Here is a 19984-nt window from a genome sequence, read left to right as displayed (position 1 = left end):
GTGATCTGCATGCACAATAAAGCTTGAGAAGCACTGGTCTAAAGTGAGTCATTGGTCTCGGGTTCTTCATCTGATAAATGGAGGGGATGATCCTTACTTGGCAGGACTATCGTGAAGATTCTTGGTGGTTTACTTAATAGACCTAATATTTGAGATTTTAATGAATGGTAACTATTATTTAAGAAGGCCATGTAATAGAGTGGGCTTTACAGCTGGACAGAAAGAAATATAAATTCTGGTTCTTATAAGCTCCGGACCTTAAACAACTCACTTAACTTGAGGCTGGGCCAAACCGGAGTAGTAACAAATGACGCTAAGCTGCCTCGTTAGTCCCCATGGCCTTCGTCCCAAACCAAAGTGTTACTTCCTGTGGCTCCAGTCTATTTTTCACAAGGAGAACCTAAGGACAGCAAAAACGTTTATTTGAAAAAATTACTATGTATTGAAAATATACATTAGAAATTATTACATACTTCCATAGCATTCCCCTCCCCCACCACAAAAGTAGAAATATCCGCTTGCTATGCTAATGCCATAGGTAAATTCAAACGAAAAGGAAAACATCATCAGCCCCCTTTCCTCGTACATTAGAGTTGGAGGGGAAAATGGTCAACTTATATCCGCCAATCAATAGGAATTTAACAAGTCCCAGTCTTCCACAGCAAGACACACATATTTCTGCTTTGAAGACTGTGAAGAGTTGCTCTGTTCTTTCTCTGGCTCCTCGAAAGCTCTCTTCTTGCTCTTCTTTGACTCCTGGCCTGAGAGGGCTTCGTGTTTCAACAGTGGTCCATGGCAATCTGGGGCTTTCTCTTTATAGAACTGGAGTTTCTCAGAAGAATTCATGTGGGCGTCTGCCAGGTGACACTTCACTGGGGCTTCTGTTCGAGCCCGTTTCCCATCTGTAAGGGTGACAAACGGAAGGGCAACGAGTTTTCCTATGCCACTGCTAACGGCTGCCTAAGTCCAGAAAGATGATCCAAGGGAAGTGATAAGAGGCCCAAACAGGGTGAGGTTTGGATTAATTTTATTCCCTATTGAGTGCCCTGTAAAGTAACTTACAGCAAATGCACCAGCACAGGTTGAAGGTATGTACTCACATGAGAGTATCACAGATTTGGATTTAAATCTCAGATCTGCCACTTGCTGCATAAATGACCTTGAGCAAGTGACTTCTCTGAGATTCAGTTTTCTCATCTTTAGAGGGATATAAAACCTATTTCATAAGGGTGATGTGAAGATAAAGTAACATAAGGTGCTTAGCACAATGCTTGGCACAATAGTAAAAGCTCGAAAAAACGTCAGCTATTATTACTCAAAATCTGGACTTGACTCTGTCTCCTAAAAACAGCCAAGTTTGCGGCACAACTCTAGCAAATGATACAACCTTATCCTATATTTTTTGGTTTGCCCTGAATTTTTCTTATTTTTCTACGTTTATTTTTCCTTCACTTCGATTTCATCCTTTAACTCCTTACAGAAAAAAGTACGGTAAAATACACATAACATAAATTTAGCATTTTAACCATTTTTAAGTGTATAGTTCTGTGGCATTAAGTACATTCACATTGTTGTGCAAACATCACCACCATCCATCTCCAGAACTTTTTCAGCTTGGCGAAACTAAAACTTGGTATCCGGAAACTAAAACTTGGTATCTATTAAATAGTAACTCCCTACCACTCCTCACCTCAGTCCCCAGCAACCACCATTCTACTTTCTGTCTCTATGAACTTGACCACTCTAGGAATCTCATAAGAAGACTCATACAACATTTGTCTTTTTGACTGGCTTATTTCACTTAGCAGAATGTCTCTAAATTTCAGCAATGTTATAGCATGTGTTAAAATTTCCTTCCTCCTTAAGGCTGAATAATATTCAATTGTATGTAAATACTACATTTTGTTTATCCATTCATCTGTCAATGGACACTTGGGTTGCTTGTCCCTTTTGGCTACACTTTTAATTCCTTTTTAATGTTCTATATCCATCTACTTTTGTACCACTGCAAATTTTTTCTGGAACAAGATGGGATGTCAATAAGCACATATGTGCATACATACATACATTTAATAAGGTATTTTCCTGGTGCTGGTACTCAAAGCTAAGTGTGAACTTACACTGTAGGCTGTGTTGACAGAATACAAGTCTCAGTGATCTAATTAAGTCAATACTATCATAATTAATTTTCCCACTGAGTGAAGATGAGCTAAGTGCTTTAAGGGCAAATAACCTAAGGGCAAAACACTCCAAAGGAAAGGGAATTTCTCACAGAAATGCTGAGCAGCTGTTCCAGGCTCCGAGGTTTCTCGTGGCTTCACAGCTTCCGAAGTCACACGCTCCCACTGCAGAACAATCTAAAATGTATTTGGAAAGATTTGAATCCAAACAAAATCTCAAGCTTTCCTTGGTCCCCACCCCTCTCTTTCCATAAACACAAACCCCCATTGTAATCTTACTTCAGATGATGGGGATAAGAAAAAGAACCAAGTCAAGTCTGGATTTTCTGTTTTAAGGCATGAGTTGGTCAGAATACAAACATGCTGGATATACATACTTGCATGACTCCGAAAAAATCTACAAAGCTGACTCCCTATTTTCATCTCTATTCCAATCTAGAAATAAACTGCATAACCTTAAACTAAATACTAAAATTTAAAACCTTAGTCATAATACTTTTCACACATTCCTAGACTCACTTTCATGCCTTAAACTATACCAACTGTAACTCACTCTTGTACGTGTGTGAAAGGACCATGTTTCCATATTCTCATGACACTTCATGATCAGTTTCCATTTTTTTAAACTGCTACAAATGTATTTTTATTACAAGCTACTATAAATTCTTTTGAAAATTTGGTTTAGTATAAACTACACATAAGTAAAGTAAACAATTATTTCACATATAGCACAAGTAGCAAGAACTTTAAATTCAGCACTTCTCGTGGTATGCAATGAAATGATCATAAAAGAAAGTCAAGACAAACATTTTCAGGTCACAGAGGCAGCACAACACATAGTTTAAGAATATTGTTCCAGAGTTAGTTCCACCACTTACTAGCCAGGGGACCCTTGGCAAGTGATTTAATTTCTGTCTTTCAATTTCTTCATCTGTAAAATCGGGATTAATAATAGTACATAGCCCATTGGGTGGTTGTGAGGATTAAATGAGATTAACATACATGAAGGGTTTAGCAGTGTCTGGAATATAGGAAGCACTCAATAAATCTTAGTTGTCAGCCCCTCTATGATACCTCCCTGAGCATGGAAAATGGGGACAGATCTAAAAGAATGCTAAGATGAACTGAATCTGGTGGCTCAGGGGACAATAAGGAAAACTGTGCTTCTACTAACAGAAATAAGAATGTCAATTAGGAAAAGCTGTTTGGGGATGGGGAAGAAGAAGACAAGCCTGGTTCTGGACAAGCTGAATTTGAGGTACCTGGCAGAGATTTATGGAGAATATTTAGGAACAGGTCTAACGTGTAAGAGAAGGTGATATCATTCCCGCAGGGACAGTAAAGGCTCTGAGAACAGTTCAGATCACCAGGAGAGTGGGTGGAGATAGAAGAAAAGAGGAGAAGAGGAAATGAGGAATCAGCAAGAGCTAAAGGGAGAAGCGAGAAAGTTAGGGGATACTGAGCAGGAAGGCCAGAGAGAAAAAGCATAAGGCATGCATGTTTATATCAGAACTGCAGAAAAGCCAAGGAAGGTGAAGAATGAGATCACATGCCACCTTCAGGACGACACCTGCAGCAGAGCCGTGAGGGCCAGAACTAGCTTACAAGGGATTAAGAACTGAGTAGGCAGTGAGGACGTGGGAAGACAAGAAAAGAAAACAGCTCACAATCGCAATGGGGGATAAAGAACATGTGAGAATAGAAGTAACATGTTTATACACATAAAGAAAACGGCCAACAGAGAGTGAGATTGAAGATGTAGTGGTGGGGCAGTACAGGGAAATAATTATTAGTAAAATATCACAGAGTATGCTGGAGATCTCAGGGAACAGAACTGAAAGGAAAAGAAGCCACTAAAGGGCTTATCACTGGAATAAAGAGGCATACCTGTTCCCTTAGATAGGAGGGAAGTGGGGTATGTTGCAGAACTGTAGAAATTTTGAGACAGAGGGAAGTAAAGGAACTCCTGTTAGATGGCCTCATTTTTCTGTGTCACCTTCTGAGAATGAGGCAGGAGGAGGATGGAGTCAGCCTGAAACAGTTTCAATAAGGATCAATAAAAGATAGATAAAGCACCGCTGCCAAGTCCTAGGGTCCAGCTGAGATTGCATGGTGCTTTCAGTCCAGGCTGTTAGGTATTTTACTTCATCCTTAGCTCTGCAAGAAAGGTCCTGGTTTCTGCATTTTACGGATAAATAAACAGAGACTCAAAGTTGCCTTAGGTCATATCCCTATTGGGTTGCTGAGCCAGGATCCCAAATTCAGGCCTCTGACCCTACAGCCTATGCTCTTTCCACCATGTCACCTGCTACCATAACCAAACTACATCAAGCCCTTGTAAGACCATCCCACACCTGCCCCAAGTCTACTGGATGTATCTAGGATTCTTCCAGCACTATAAACTTTGTCTGACAATGAACTGTTGTAATTATTTCAGCATGCATTTTCACAAACTTCAAAGTGCTTCTGAAACACTGATTCACCAGCACCCCTTCTTGCTTACTTATAGGGAGGTGATGCTACAATCAGGTGGATGGATAGGTCCACAACCATGCGTTATTGCTTGGAGCCAAGGAGGGATCCAGATCAAAAAATTTGGTGGGTCCTCTAGGCCTCCAGCAATAAACATTGGTTTAAAGTATCTGAAGGAGAAAGGCACCAGCCACAGGGAGGCTGGCATCTACTGGTGCTCTACTACTTGGTTACCTTCTGACTCTCTACTTACGTCTGTACTTCACCAACTTAAGGAAGGCCATCAAAAAGACAAGAGAGCATCAAAGTTCAGCTAAGAAGCTGAAAATGGAAGGGCTCAGTGTGCTCAAACTAGCATAGTCTGATCTGGAAATATGGCCTCAATATGTGTCACCCATGTTTCTGCCAGTACTTGGAGGATATCGGCTTCATTGAGTTGGACTAAGTGAACTTCCTCGAATGGTTCATCCAGGACATCTACCTTTCCAAACAGTCCTAGTTCTTTGTACATAAAATAAAAATTTTAAAACTTCAAAAAGAAAGAAAGAAAATGGGAGAGCTCAGGATGAAAAAAGATGTTTCTTCACTAAGGCTCTAAGAGTTAAGAAATTTGCCCCCAAAAAGGGAAAGAGTTAGATTTGAATTCTTATCAGTGTGACTTATTCTCTTTCCAGTATACACCACTGCTAAGAGAATCTGTCCTTGTGAAGCTGGGTCATACTGCTTTTTTGCATAGCAAGCAAGAATTCATTTATTTTCTGAGTCATTTATAAGAAGGCGTTTTCTTCCAGGTCCCATACGGATGAAGCACAATCTAGCAACCAGAGCATGAGATTTAAGGACTGGCATCTAACACCTTTTCTTAAGTAACTGGGTTAGTTACCAGGCCATCAGTATCTCGGATTCGACTGAAGATGACAATTCAGCCAAGGAATACCAAGAGGATTAACATTTGTTCAAGTGTTGAATAAGACACTTGGAATTAAAATGAAGCCACGTTAACTGTAGGAGAAAATATCTGCCTTACCTGGTCAGCCCAGCCCTCTGTCTTGCAGTTACTGTGATCAAATTCCTTCAAAGGCACTTTGGAATGAACGAGACCTATGTGGGTCTGAAGCTTGTGTTTGACAGCTTTGACGTCCTAGTAAGGGAAAACCAGAACACTAATGCACACACATCTGGTTAACTCCTACTTGCTTTCAGTAGGAAATAAACACCATCACAGATCCCAGTCCTTTCTAAATGCCAATTAGCAGAAGCAAAATATCAAATTGTAAGTCTGGAAAAGCAAGAGAAGGGAGTAGAAGTCTTACCTTGAGTCCCGTCCCAGAGATATCTAAGCAGTTTAGTTTTCTAAAAGAAAAGAGGTATCCAATTCCTGCATCTGTGATATCAGGGTTACCTAAATGTCAAAACATAGATAGTATTCTGTTATAAGTATTGCTACAATGCCAACAATAAGCTCAGGAAAAAAGGCCAAACAATGATAAAATAGAAAATACTGAGTGAACAAGCTTTTCAGAGTAAATTGAATATAGAAATCTTATCTTTCCTATTGTAATGTGAAGGAGCCACGCTGGATGATCCTTAAGATCCTTCACAGCTTTAACTTTCTAGGAGCTGGGGGTTAGCAGAAAAATTAATGAACCAGACAGTTATTCCAAAGGGTTTAATTTGGAACCACATGAAAACAACATATGTAAACATGTATTAGAATGGTATATTAGACTTTGTTCACAGCCATTTTACCTCCAAAGTAAAAGATTTATTTTAAAAAGATTTTCAAGGATACTGAGGCACAGAGACTATTAATGTCTTACTAACCTGCATTTAAAAAAAAAATCCTTTCTTACATATCACCTTCTCATATCAGAGAGTACTGCATTTAGCACTGAGTCCTAAAGACCATGAGCACAGTGCCTGGCACATTGTAGACACCCCAAAAATATTTGTTAAATGAATAGACTTCCCTGGGAGGAAGGGAGGGCATTCATTATTATCTTCATTTCACACAAGCCAAAACCGAGGCTCAGAGAGGTTAAATAACTTGCACAAGGGCACACAGTAGCAGAGCAAGGAGTGTCCTCTGACCTCAAACCCCTGCTCCTTCTATTTTTTTGACACCATACCATCCTGCCACATATTTAATAAATGCTCAGTTAAATCATAAAGGATCTTACCATCTTTCTACTACTGGAGTCAATAACTGGTTCATTCCATGCAAGTTATCAAAACTGTGAATTTCATCCTGATTTTCACCAAGCAATTACTGATAAAAAATGACCTAGCTGACAGACACTATAGATCAGCAACTCAAAGAAAGTAAAAATAAGCCAAACGTCCTTCATATATGCTGTGAATATGATGAAAGGTTGCCCTGTCTGCAGAGAGTAAGTGGCATGGGTGAATCTGTAAGGGCTTTTACTACCTTACAGAGGTGGCACCATGCCAGGAAAGGTATTTGGCCAGGCATCAAGAGCCTCTGGCTTTAGGTCCTGCTCTGCCATTAACTTGTTGTGGCACCTAAGAAAGTCACCTCCCCTCAATTTTATCACCTCTCAAACAAAGAGGAAGAACTAAATGATTTCTAAGTCCATTCTTCCAACGTTAATCATCTATAACTTCTAATAAAACTTACAAGATAAATCTAATAATGTTAGATTTTCAAGGCCTCTTTTCATCACTCGAACTGGTGCCGTCATTTTCCGCACCCCGGCATCAGATAAACAATTATCCTTCAGGTGGAGTTGAGTTACACTAGAAAACAAAGTCCATAAGTAAATTACTTAAAGAGCATTTGAGAAAGTCTAGTCATGAGAACATACTTTCATAAATTTCATTCAAAAATATATCTTCTAACCTCTGCTATTTCACACATAATGCATTTAATAAAGTTAAAGATATTTTGGTGCTACTTCAGTTGCTAAATGAGGGTTAACTTACAGATCAAAGAGTCATGTAGTACTAGTCTCAGATGGCAGAGGGCACTAAAGGTATATGATGGAATGAGGTAAACAGGGACTGCATTAAGGATATAAATACACTTGTTTATCACAAAAGCTGCATTCCTGACAAATGCTGTGTGAAAACCAAAACCACTCTAAATATACTGGGAAAGTCTGCTAAGAACTCCTATGAGAATTCTTTATGCAAAGCACAATTCTTTCATTCTAATTATTTTATAAATCCAATTCTCAGATTGGGTTTATAAGGTACAGACATAAGCCAATCCATTCAGCTAACCTGTAACTGGTGTTGTTAATGTGTCCCACTGTCCCACACTCAAGAAATCCGAACCTTTACTAACCTTGTACAAAAATACCTTTGTACAAGATGAACCGGTTTGCAGGGCAGAAATAGAGACACAGATGTAGAGAAGAAACATACGGACACTGAGGCGGGGAAAGTGGCGGGGGTGCGAGGGTGGTGCTGATGCTGGGATGAATCGGGAGATGGCGATTGACATATATACACTAATATGTATAAAACAGGTAACTAATAAGAACCTGTTGTATAAAAAAATAAAATTCAAAAAAAAAAAAAACCTTTGTACAGGTTAGACTCAGGTTTGTAGTACTGTTATCCTTCTGGGTGTTTATTAAACCACAAAGGAATCCATCTGGCCTTCTCTCTGCTGGCCATACTGAGATCAGTCGGACTATTTGTGAATGGTATGAACTGGATGATTTCTTTAAATTATGGTTCTTGAAAAGGATTTATCTGGCTGTCTTTTAATAGCTCACATTTTAAATAATTTATAGTTAATTAGCAGTTAAAATAGAAAATGATAATGATTGTAGAAATTGTATAACTTCTCATCTCTTGCTAGAATAAACCAGGGCAAAATCATTTTTCAACACAGGTAGCGTCAAGTATTATATGTTGAAATAAAGTTTATTTAGGTAAAGAACCTAGTGACTTACTTTCCTAAGAGTTGTCCAATCTATACTGCTTGTACTGAGTAAATGGAGATTGAATCATTTTAGAAAAAAGAATTAGCAAATAAACACAGGATTGGGAAGTAATCAACATTCTTCAAGATGATCCCAACTGATCATCCTTTAAAAAAAGAAACAAAACAATTCATCTACAAATGGTGGCAGGTCAATACCTAGAGAGGGCCTCATTGGTGAGATGTTCTAGAAGTTCATGCTCATCTCCAAGCTTACAACAGGATAGATCCAGGCAGGTCAGCTCCCGGAAAGACTTAATCTCCTCGAGTTTTTCTGAAATCACCAGATATCTGTGGGGTGTGGAGAACAATCAACAGCTTTTCTTTTCTTTCTTTTAAAACATCACCGTTTGTGGCTTTGTGACACATCAACATTCCATCAGGACAAGGTACTATGTAATAAGCAGACTTTACTGATTACTATGTAGGCACAGGTTGAATTTTTTAAGCTAAAAATCTTTGTAAGTGATGGTGGAATAAAAACTTTAAATAAATAAATAAATACATATGAGCAAAGGCAGGACACGAGAGAAAAAATCTGCTATGTTAGAAGCCAGACAGACCTTGGTGTCAATGCTGGGATTTTATCAGAGAATTTCCAAACTTTAGAATACTCGAAATTTTAATCACTCATTCCTTTAAGGTTGCTTTTTATCTAATGCTCAGTATCTAGTGCTTTGAAAACTGGAACAGGCCAAGAATTCTGGGTTCTAACCAGCACATCCCCAAGAGCATACCAAGATACATTTGACAGTCAGGTTTTATCTTTTCTATTCAAACACAAGTTTGAGTAGCTGCCCACGTCACTGTGCCACTGTTATCCCGCTAACTTTACTCCAAAAGTATGCGCAGCATGACTATTATAAGAACTCATTCTAAACTAGATGGTTATTAAGGCAAACCTGTGAGCATGAACACTTTAATTACACTGGGGCACCTTGCCGAACTGCTATCGGGAAGTATCAGGAGGCCTCTGGAGAGGAAAAGAAGATCAAAAAGACACTGCACAGCCCAGGCTATGGCCTCCACCCTGCTTTCTAGTTGTCCATCTATTTCATATGATGTCAGTGAGAAAAAATGAAAAGGGATTAGAAGTGACAGGAAACAGGAGAGGAGTCTAAGAGAACAGGGAAATGCTTGTGGGCAAGAGCGTGCCTTTCTCATCCACTTTTCTCATGGATGTCTAGAAGTTTCCACAGCGAGATGGTAAGCTAGGATCAGTGGGGTTATACTTAAAAGTGTTCACATTTCTCTACTGTTGCCAGAATCATAATAACCAAAAACAGCACTGAATAATCCAAGGACAAGAAGGGAGTTAGATCTCTTTTCTTCCTACTTCCAATCAGAATAAGATATACTGAAGCTGATCGCTGGCCTGACTGCTGGGTACAGATGGCCTGGGGCACTGATACCCCCTCTAAGCTGCCTGGTGACTGAGCTCAGCTGGGTACACAAATGAGCCTTATTTACTCAGACATATTTTAATTGCATTGTAAATAAAGCTGCTGTTTTCCATCTTCCAATCACAGAGTTGAAGTGGGTTAATGGGAATTTGGGGAATTACTGGCAATTACAGAAAGGAAAACACACATCCTTTGATCAGTTAACCAAAAGATATTTAGTAATTCTGAAACAAGGGTTATCTGGGAAGGACACAAAAACATATAACATGATTAACAAACATTACAAAAATCAAAGCTGAGAAACGAACATGCAAAACCACAGACACTACTACATGCTTATCTAGGACGTAACTGAAGCTCTAGGGTCTCGCTCAAAATTAGTCTTACAACTTGCCCCTTAAAAAGTTCAGAAGAGTGTAGTGGAGAAGCAACAGAAACAGCACAGATATTTTAGTGTCAGACCTGAGTTTGGGTTCCAGCAATACTAATTACTTGTATGATTGTAAGAAACTTACTTAACCTCTGTGAGCCTCAATTTCTCCAGCTAGAAAATGGAGCTGATGATCACTTCCTTTAAGGACTATTAAGAAAATCAGAAAAAATCTTCCAAAAGTAAATGGCATCTCATAGGCCCTCATTAAATGGTAGCTATTATAATTACTTCGGTTACACAGGGTGATATTTTAAGGCAAATACTTGCCTCCCTGTGACTACCGGTGGGATTAAAAATCACAGGGAGGAGACAGTTTTGTAGGGTTGAAACCCAGTTGCAAAGACACTGGCTTCCCCTTTTGGCAGGCAGCTTTGTGACCCAACCCCACAAAGCAAGTGCCTGTACCTACACGATTATCTTATTTTTCAATTATTTTCTCAAGCTCTTTCCCCATGACCTGAACCCTTTCGTGCTGGTAAAACCTTTGCTGCTGCAGCTTCAGCTGAGAATTGCAAATGCAAACCCAAATCTCCTGCCTTCTTCCTATTTTCCTTTGAGGATTCAAAAGAAGGAAAGTTTCTGATCACAACTGAAAAATCTTACTCTTATATCTGAATAAGGCAGCATTGTCTTAGTTATTGTCTTATTTGTAATTGTTGCAATAAAATATGAGCCAAAAGATTGCTAAAAATGTTTCTTATATTTTTCTGATTATAAAAGTAATACACATTCCTTGGAGAAAAAAATTAAGAAAATCTGGAAAACTATCAAGAAAATTAAAACCAATTTCAATCTCATTACCTAAATTACATTTCAGTGGGCTTCTCTTCCCCCCCCATATATGCAATACATGTAAAATTTTCTATACAAACAAAATTGGGATCATACATATAATTTTAATTCTTATTTTTTTCATTTATTCTATAATGAACATTTTACCACACCATTTTAAATGATCTTTGGATATTATCTTAAAAGTTATACACTATTTCATTATATGAATGTACCATAATTTATTTAATTAATTTCCTCTTGTTGGATATTCAGCTTTCAGATTTTCACTATTACAAATAGTACTACAATGAACACCCTTATGTAAAGTATTTGTTCTCATATCTGATTATTACATTAGAAATTAGAACAGACTCTTAATAAATGGAATTAATGGGTCAAACAAATGATATGAATATTTTTAAAGCTTTTGATACATAGTGCCAAGCTTCTTTCCAGAAATGCTACATTAATTTATGTGCTCATCAAATGTGAATGAAAGTGCTATTCTCATCCAATTTGACCACTGGAACAGTGTGCAGACATCACAAATGGATAAAAAGCATCTTCCCTATTGTGAGAAATACTTAAGGTATAATGGTACGTGGAGGAAAAAACAGAATACAATTTATAGATAGAGTATATTCCCAAATGTATAAAGATATATATAATGGTATACTATACTGCTATCTTAAAAATCCACACATATTGACGGTAAATGATTTTCAAAATATGTGAAGAAAGCAAAGTGCATACCAGTGTGAGCACTGTGTGTGTGTTGTTGTTTGTATAACAAAGGGGACAGCTATACATGCATGTATATGTACAGAATATCTCTGGAATTATGTAAAAGAAATTGATAACAGGAGTTGCCTCTGGGGAAGGGAAACAGGAGAGAGATGGGAGGGAGGCTTATGTTCCACGTTATACCTTTTTGTGTTTGTGTTTAAAGTTTCTGTGTACTTTTTCAAGTTTTTCTTTTTAATTAGTAGATGCCTTGAAAGTCATTTTACATGATGGTGGTATAAAAATTTTAAATAAATCAATAAAAGTATATGAGCAAAGGCAGGTGATAAGAGAAAACATCTGCTTTGTTAGAAAACAGACAGACCTTGGTTCTGGTGTTGGGACCTTACTGAAAATTTCCAAACTTTAAGACACTTGAAATTTTAACCACTTATTCTTCTAAAGTTGCTTTTTATCTAATGCTCAATATCTAGTGGTCTGAAAACTGGAATAGAGACAGGAACTTTGGTTACTAATCTTCACATCCCCGAGAGCATACATACCAAGAGATATTTAGCAAATCACATTTTCTTTTCTATTTTCTCTTTCTAGAAAAGTTGGTAGAGGAGTATTTACTACCTAATGGAGGAGCTGTGGCAATCAACTAATCCTTTAAAGCGTTTTCAAAATAAACCTAAGTGTTGTCTGGGAGGGTAAGGGAAGGGAGAAAGACAATGATTTTTCTCAAAATGGCCTACCACTTCGTGTATGGAAATTCTGAACTCAAGGGCTGTTTGATGGGGAAAGTGCCCAAGCCCACTAAGCCCCACAGCTTGACAGAATTCACACACCCAATAAACTACTCACTGTCTTAATCAGAACACCCACCTGTTTCGCAAACACAAGGAGCAAAGCACCAGACTTCCATAGGCCTCTGTAAATTTCTGTAAAGCTCTCAGCCCTGCACCTGGCTCTGTGAATTTCTGTCTGGCTTCAGCAGCAGAGAACAGCTTTTCAGCAATCTGCTCAGGAAAGCCAATAAGGGAATCAATGTGATCAACATTGTCAGAGATGAAGCCCAGGACGAGGCTGAAGAGGGATTTGGCAGAGTACCGAAGATTCCCCTCCCGGGTGTATGTGAAGATGAAATGATCAGTCTTCTCTTTCTGTGCAGTATCATCTTCCCTGTTCATGCAAAGCTCCACCGAAAAGCCTTTGGGAAACAGTCTGAAAGGCCTTGGCTTCTGCAGGCTACTCCTGACACCATCCAAGGCCAGATTGACCATGTGCAGTTGCCCATTTTCTCGCACGTAGACGGGCCCTGGGTCCAGGTGGTTTTCTGAGTTGAGGTAGTAAGACATTGCCTTGGTCGCAACTGTAAAAGCAAGGCACAAGGAAATCAAATCCAATTAAAATGCCATTTGTAACGTGTAACTTCATCTTGCTGTGCCCAGAGCTTTATGAGCTTTCCAGGCAGGCCCTGTAGCTGATTTGGGGAACCAAAGCTTACCAGTTGCCTGTGAACTCTGGCACTGGAGGTTACCTCTATTACCTCGACCTGGAATGCCCTTTCCTATGCTCCCCCTTTTCTTGTCTATCTGGTGAACTCTTATTCATCTTTCAAAAGCCAGCTCAAATCTCATTTCTAAAATTCACTCTAAGGGCGTTATCACAGAAGTGGTCAAAGAGTCACCTACAAGGAAAGTCATGGCAGCACAGCTGATATTAGCAAAACAACCGAAAATAACCTAATTGTTCAACAAGGGTGTTATTATATAAATGATGATACATCCATACCATGGAATGCAGCCATTAAAATGATAAAATTTTTTATTGATTTGCAAGTTACAGATTGTACACGTGGAATTTACTATTTCTGTTTTTTTTTAATTAATTTATTTTTATTTATTTATTTTTGGCTGCATTGGGTCTTCATTGCAGCACGTGGGCTTTCTCTAGTTGCAGTGAGCGGGGGCTACACATCGTTGCAGTGTACGGGCTTTTCATTGCAGTGGCTTCTCTTGTTGCGGAGCATGAGCTCTAGGAGGCAAGCTTCAGTAGTTGTGGCACATGGGCTCAGTAGTTGTGGTACATGGGCTCAGAAGTTGTGGCTAGCAGGCTTTAGAGCGCAGGCTCAGTAACTGTGGCACACGGGCTCAGTTGCTCCGAGGCATGTGGGATCTTTCTGGACCAGGGCTCAAACCCGTGTCCCCCGCATTGGCAGGCGGATTCTTAACCACTGCGCCACCAGGGAAGTCCAACTATTTCTGTTTTTTTAAAACATGTTTACACACAGAACAAAGGCTAGAAACTAATAACTCCCTTGCTACCTTGGCACCTTCCACACATTTCTTTATTGCACTTGGCTCACAGTTCTGCTACTGATTTATTTCTGGGCGTGTTCTGCTGATTTGAGCTCCTTGAGAGCAAAGATCATGTTTAATTCATCCACCCTAACAACATAGTGCTCTGGCATGTAATAGTCCCTGAGTAGAACTAAAGTTTACTCCTTTGCTAAACCTTACACAGACCACAAGCAACATGGTTTTTTGGATCCACAAATAAAGACCTCCACCACAAGAGCTAACTAAAAGCTATTAAGGTGTGATGCTTCCAAGGGCTAGAATAGCCTTTAGTTAGCTCTTGTGCCTTAACTTCTTCAGTTAGCTGGCACTTCCGAAGTAAGGCAACATATCAAAAACAGCAGGGTAAAAAGAACAAAAACCAGCAGGGTATTTATGCAATCATATGGGTGACATTTTGTGTCCAAGCACTAACTGAAATAAACACTTGCTTTCCTGAGGAACTGTGAGGTTTCAAAATATTCGAGAAATTGCCAAGTTAAATAAAATGAAAGTATATGATTATCATTGCTACAATTTTTAGGTAAAACTTAATATAACATAGGTCAAAAAGCCGCTATAATCTCTAAAAGACTCTGACTGACTTTTAGAGTGAACAAACCCAGCTTCTTCTGCATCAATGCAGGACTAGGATGTAGCTCTGAAGCCACTTAAAAGTGTCAACAATCAATCAAGTCAGTGATCAAAAATGCTGAGTCTCTGGAGATCAAACACTGATCCTGTTTGTGGGTATCAGTATGATCCATGTTTCTCCTGAGGATAATTATGTGTATAAAAGCACATCAGAAAAGAGGGCCCTGCCACGCCCGAGAGCCTCACTCTTCCCTGCTCATCTCCTTATGCCCTACTCTCTGGCTAAGCCATACGACCCAGGTAAGTTGGCTGTGTTCTCGTCTCACTGGCCCTTGCACATCCTGCTCCCTTTGGCTGGAACATCCTTCTCTGCTTCCCTGACCTAGCTAACTCCTGGTTATCATTAACACTCAGCTCAACCACTATCCCTCTCCTGAGAAAACTTCCTAACCCCTGCACTAGTGCACACATCTGTCTGGTTTTCCCAGAGCACCAATGTCTCTTTCTACATAGCACCTCGCACTGTGTACTGTCCGTTCACTTGCTAATATTCCCAAAGCTGTGAGCTCTTTGAGTACACGACACTTAACTTGATTCATCTCTCTTTTCTTTTCCAGGTCCAACACAGAGCCTAGCTTGAATAAGTCCTCAACAGATATTTGCTGAACCAAATGAAGAGGAAGGGTGAGACCTCAAAGGGACAGACTTAGTACTCTGAGCTGCAAGGCCTGCTGATACTGTTGCTAGGAGCCAGCTCCTCTACCAGGCAACAGCTGCAGACTCCTCCCCCACTCGCCAGACCCTTTTGCAGGTGGTAGAAGCAAAAAGGATGATGGGAGTATATTGCTACTGGTACTACCAGGGAGGAAAAAAAAAAAATCTAAAAACCAGAAAAAAAAATTGGCTAGCTCTCACAACCCATACTCTCGCCAGTATTCAGTGCCTGCTGCTGAGGAGATACTTCAGTTATTCTAAGCTTTTCTTCCAGGGGTAAGCACCTGGCCCCTTCAGTCTCACAGAGTTTAATCTTGATAAGGAGATAAAGCAGATCCCTTTCAGTCTTTATCTCTGGATTTGGACATTCAGAGTCCTACTCTACCTGTAGACCAGAAAGTAGATACCAGATATGGCCCCAAACAAGAATGACTTAATTTTAAAAGTAGAAAGACAAATTCCATGGAAGATAACATATTATAAGTAATCAGCACACTTAAACTTCCTGGCAACAAAATAGGGTCTGCCTATCTGTAGTACCCCTAACCATCACCTACAGTAGTGTCTTCCATAAACTTTGGAGTAAAATGGACAAATGGATGAATGGATGACCACTTCCGGTGAAAATCAGAAAAATCTGATTCCATCCAGCAGAGGGCACAAGCAGCTTGGGACCAAAGTGAGGACACTTACCCAGGCTGCCCCAAATCCTGGCAGCTTCGGCTTCCATGGATCATTTTCAAAAACGGCACAGTTCTGGCTGTATTATACTTTTAAATTACTCATCAAATGCTAGTTCTCTTTCTAAACGATGAAAAAAATCAAATATTTCCTGAAGAGTAAGCCCACATCATCTGTCCAGAAACCCCAAGGGCTCTCTGTTCTTCAACTCTGATACTTGAGGAACTGACCATGGTCAGGAAATCCTGGTGACCTTTGATTTCTACGACTAAATTTGTGCATCTTGCACTCTCACAATAAGGAGCTTCCTGAGAGTCTGTGAAGTACTATAAAATGATCTCAGAATTGAATTAATGTTTATGCCTTTCACGGTTAAGAACCATAAAGGTGAGAAAATTCCAAACAAAGCTTCTGTAACTTGCCTTTGCTTGTGCCTGGCTGTTACACAGAGTGGTCTATTATAAGGGAGCCCCTCAGGAGACAGGGCCTATTCTATACCATGGCACAAATACTACACGAACTGGAAAATTTAAGTAATTGGTATGTGAAAGAATAACAATGTCCAGTGGAGATCTGTATTAGCTATACTTCATATTAGAGCGACAGAGTAACAGGGCATTCTGATAGCCTCTAAGCCTGTCTCCAGGGAGGGAGTTTTGTAACCCATAAAACCTCATAGAAAACTATTACAATAGCGCATGTTCTAGTATGTGGTCACCACAAATGAGCCAAAGTTACCACGAAGCATGTCATTTCATCAAATGCATACTAAGATGTAGCCTTACTACATTAAAAACTCAGTGCTCTTCAGCCTCTTTGAATAAGAGGCAAGATAAAATAATTGATAACTAAACTTAACAGCTTTTTAGATCTTGAAGCCAGTTTGCCAAGCAAGACTCATGACTATCCAGTCAAGTGGACTGGAAGGACAGAGTCAGGGAAGCAGACAATTAAATTTGTGAGCTGAGTCTATGGATATCTAATTTGAAAAGAAAGAGAAGAAAACGCCTAACTTCAGTAGGTAGAGTAAGTTAACAATCCCCCAGGAATATTAATCATAGTAAGATTATGATGATAACAATATGGGTGTGAGCTACCACTGAGCTGCCAAGCACTGTTAGGCACTATATTAAATGATTCCTGTAATTCTCAACAATCCTGTGAAGTCAGGATCGCCATTTAACAGATGAAGGCGCTCAGAGATGTAAAGTAACTTACTTAAGAAACAGAACTAATAAGTGGCAGAGCCAGAATTCAATCTCAAGGCTGTATCACTCCAAAGCTCAAGCTCTTGCCACTGCATGATGCTGTCTCTCAAGAATAAAAATATGACATCAGCCTTAAGGATAAAAAAATGTTAAAAATTAATCTCACCCACCTGTTGGATCCCTCTGGTATTCACTGACTCAAGCTGGGGAGGAGGGGTGAGAGAGGGAGGAGATAAAAAAAACAGTGGACAACTGAGGAAAGAGTTGGTGGGAACAGAGCCAGGACAGAGCTACACTGAGGCCTCCCCTCCTTCCTCTGCCAGGGCAGAAATTACCCAAATCCACACACCAGGAAAACACCTGTCAATCCATGGCCGTCATCCCAAGGCTGCAGACACCCTTGGTTTATTTGAAAATGCAGTATTCTGAAGAAAGTTTCTAACATAAAAACCTGAACAGAAAGTAGTTCCAAACCACCAAGAACCAACTAACAATCTCAAGTTTATTGTTCTGGGTCACCACCATTATCCAGTTTTCAACTCATTTCTGTTGTCCTATAACTTGCACTTTCCTACCTGCCTTCTCACCCATACCTAGCTCCTTACTTCCCTCTTAGAACAGGCCAATCTCTCCTACACCCTGACATTTCACAGCTTTTCTACCTGCCAACTCTAAGCTTCTCACACAAGATCCAATCTCCACACCAAAAATCCTAATCCACCCCCTTCACCCACGCCCAGCTTCCCTGCCCCCACCTCTCAAACCTCACGCCCTTCCAATCCTTCCATCCCTTCTGAAATACGGCTCCCTGTCGCCCAGCTGCAAGCCCACCTCCACCTGGCTCTCCTTCCTTCCCCCCACACCATTCCACCCACACCCTCTCTAGCCCCCATGCACTCTTCCTCTGTCCTTCACCATGTACTCCTCCCTTCCTCCCATTCTGAGATTCCCTCTCCCAGGACCCCAAACTCTCCATCTTTTTCCTTGTCTTCTGCCCTCAACCTTCAAAATCCTTCACGCTCACTATGCCCAACTTCACAGCCCCAACAACTTCTCCCAGCCCCCAAAACCCCACCCCTTCTCCTATTCCCATCCCAGATCCTTTCCTCCTTGCACTCCTCTAATCCCACTTTTTCCCCCTCCCCAGTACTGCAATTCTCCCTCTCTCTCTAAATTCCCACGCATGTCCCTCCCCAAATCCACCCAAGCTAATCCTGCTCCCTTTTCCCACCCAGGCCCCGAACCCCAAGTCTCACACGCCCCCATACACTACCCCAGCACCCCAACTCCACCCTTAAACCCGTCTCTGACAACCCTAGACCCTCACACCTTTCACCCAACCACACCCCAGCCCCCTCTGCTTGGAGGCGGGGCCGGACCCGGGGCTGGCGACCTGAGGGCCTAGGGCTCTGAGCAGTGAGAGGTGGGGACTGCGCGTGCGTGCTCTTGCGAGGGCGGGTCCCGTGGGTCTCAGAAGCCCCAGGGAGCCAGCTTAGCTGGGGGAGGGTAAGCATCGTGTGCTCAGGCGCTTGCCTAGGGAAAGGCCCTTGGGCGGGGCTGCGGAGCTCAGCCCGCGCAGTAAGGAAGTGGGGCAGAACCTGTGGGCGGGGTGGAGCGAAGATCCGGGAGTAGGATTTGAGCGCCCGCGAACTCCGCGGAGGCCTGCGGAATGGGAAGGGGGCGGGGCGGTAGGGAGACCTCGAGGCCCGACAATCAGCGCGCTTAGAGCTAACCGGAGGCCCAGGCGAGCAGGGTGGTTCGGCGGGCTCGGCTGGCACCGGGGGAGGTGGGAGCCTGGCTGGGCGAGGCCGACGGAGGTGGGGGATGCTGGTGGAGGAGGGAGAGAGCGAGGTTGGCTGGGGTTGTGAGGAGACGCGCGGCGCGGAGGCGGACAGTGGGCGGGCGGTGAGGTGACCGGGATGGTGGAACACTGACGCATGACGCAGGTCTGTTCACTCCCCTGAGTCCTAGAGACACTAGTGCCAGCCCACGAACTTTCTGGAAGCCAGAAATAATGTTTTGACCCCCAAAAGGGAAAATCAGTTCCAAATAGAAATTAATAAATGTATCCAAATGTAATCTATTAACTGGAACGTAACCCATATACTTAAGAATTATATTTGATATAGGATGTGGGTTCATATATTTTATGTAATTTGGGCCGGGCGTCCAAAAGTATGTGTTTAGGGCCCTTGGAGCTATTGAAATGGTCTTGAACTGAGTAGAAGGGTGTGGGACGGAGGTGAAAGGGTAGTGTCAGGGCTGGTTGCCTTTCAAGTGATACCAAGCTATAGGCCCTGGCCCTGGGGAGGCAGAGGATGGCCGTTTTCTAATTTACACAAAAGTTTCCAGTGGATGATGTTATGGGAAAGGGTTTGAGGAGTCTGGTTCTAAGAGTACCAGACGCAAGGGGTACTCTTTCCTGACCACAAGAAGAAAGTGAAGGCTTGGCGCAGAAAGCTTTTTGGAAAGAAAGGTGACGTGAACTGGAGGTGAAAGGGTTGGGTA

General features: G+C 41.2%; 2 protein-coding genes across 6 annotated transcripts in view; one reads left to right on the top strand and one right to left on the bottom strand.

Moving 5' to 3' along the window:
* Positions 1-405: 405 nt before the first annotated feature.
* On the bottom strand, positions 406-13310 carry LRRC42 (leucine rich repeat containing 42). The gene is made up of 7 exons (XM_024739366.1): positions 12826-13310; positions 8764-8895; positions 7291-7409; positions 5966-6054; positions 5680-5793; positions 2273-2357; positions 406-902 (listed from the first exon to the last, which is right to left on the bottom strand). The coding sequence occupies exons 1-7, from the start codon at positions 13296-13298 to the stop codon at positions 628-630; spliced, it is 1287 nt and encodes a 428-aa protein (XP_024595134.1). The 5' UTR covers positions 13299-13310; the 3' UTR covers positions 406-627.
* Positions 13311-19123: 5813 nt separating this feature from the next.
* IFT25 (intraflagellar transport 25) overlaps positions 19124-19984 on the top strand; it is a 33888-nt gene continuing 33027 nt past the window's right edge. The window contains exon 1 of one of the 5 annotated variants that reach the window (XM_024739343.1): positions 19124-19220. The gene's annotated coding sequence lies outside the window, so the exon portion shown is untranslated. Of the gene's footprint in view, positions 19294-19328; positions 19982-19984 lie in introns of those variants that run through there. The other 4 variants (XM_024739344.1, XM_024739342.1, XM_024739341.1 and 1 more) reach the window with 4 other exon arrangements.

The sequence above is a fragment of the Neophocaena asiaeorientalis genome, unplaced genomic scaffold (genome assembly GCF_003031525.2).
Source record: "Neophocaena asiaeorientalis asiaeorientalis breed wild unplaced genomic scaffold, Neophocaena_asiaeorientalis_V1.1 scaffold138, whole genome shotgun sequence".
Lineage (NCBI taxonomy): Eukaryota > Metazoa > Chordata > Mammalia > Artiodactyla > Phocoenidae > Neophocaena > Neophocaena asiaeorientalis.
The sequence above is the reverse complement of the archived record's forward strand: the minus strand, read 5'-3'. Positions and strand labels throughout refer to the sequence as shown.

Bases quoted from the DNA above. Each gene is read 5' to 3' on its own strand.
- LRRC42 (XM_024739366.1), bottom strand. From the start codon at position 13,298: ATGTCTTACTACCTCAACTCAGAAAACCACCTGGACCCAGGGCCCGTC. The intron at 2,358-5,679 runs GTAAGGCAGATA...AATACATTTTAG, and splicing joins CAGAGGGCTGGGCTGACCAG to ATTGTTCTGCAGTGGGAGCG. The intron at 903-2,272 runs GTGAGAAATTCC...TCACCCTTACAG, and splicing joins AACAGCTGCTCAGCATTTCT to ATGGGAAACGGGCTCGAACA.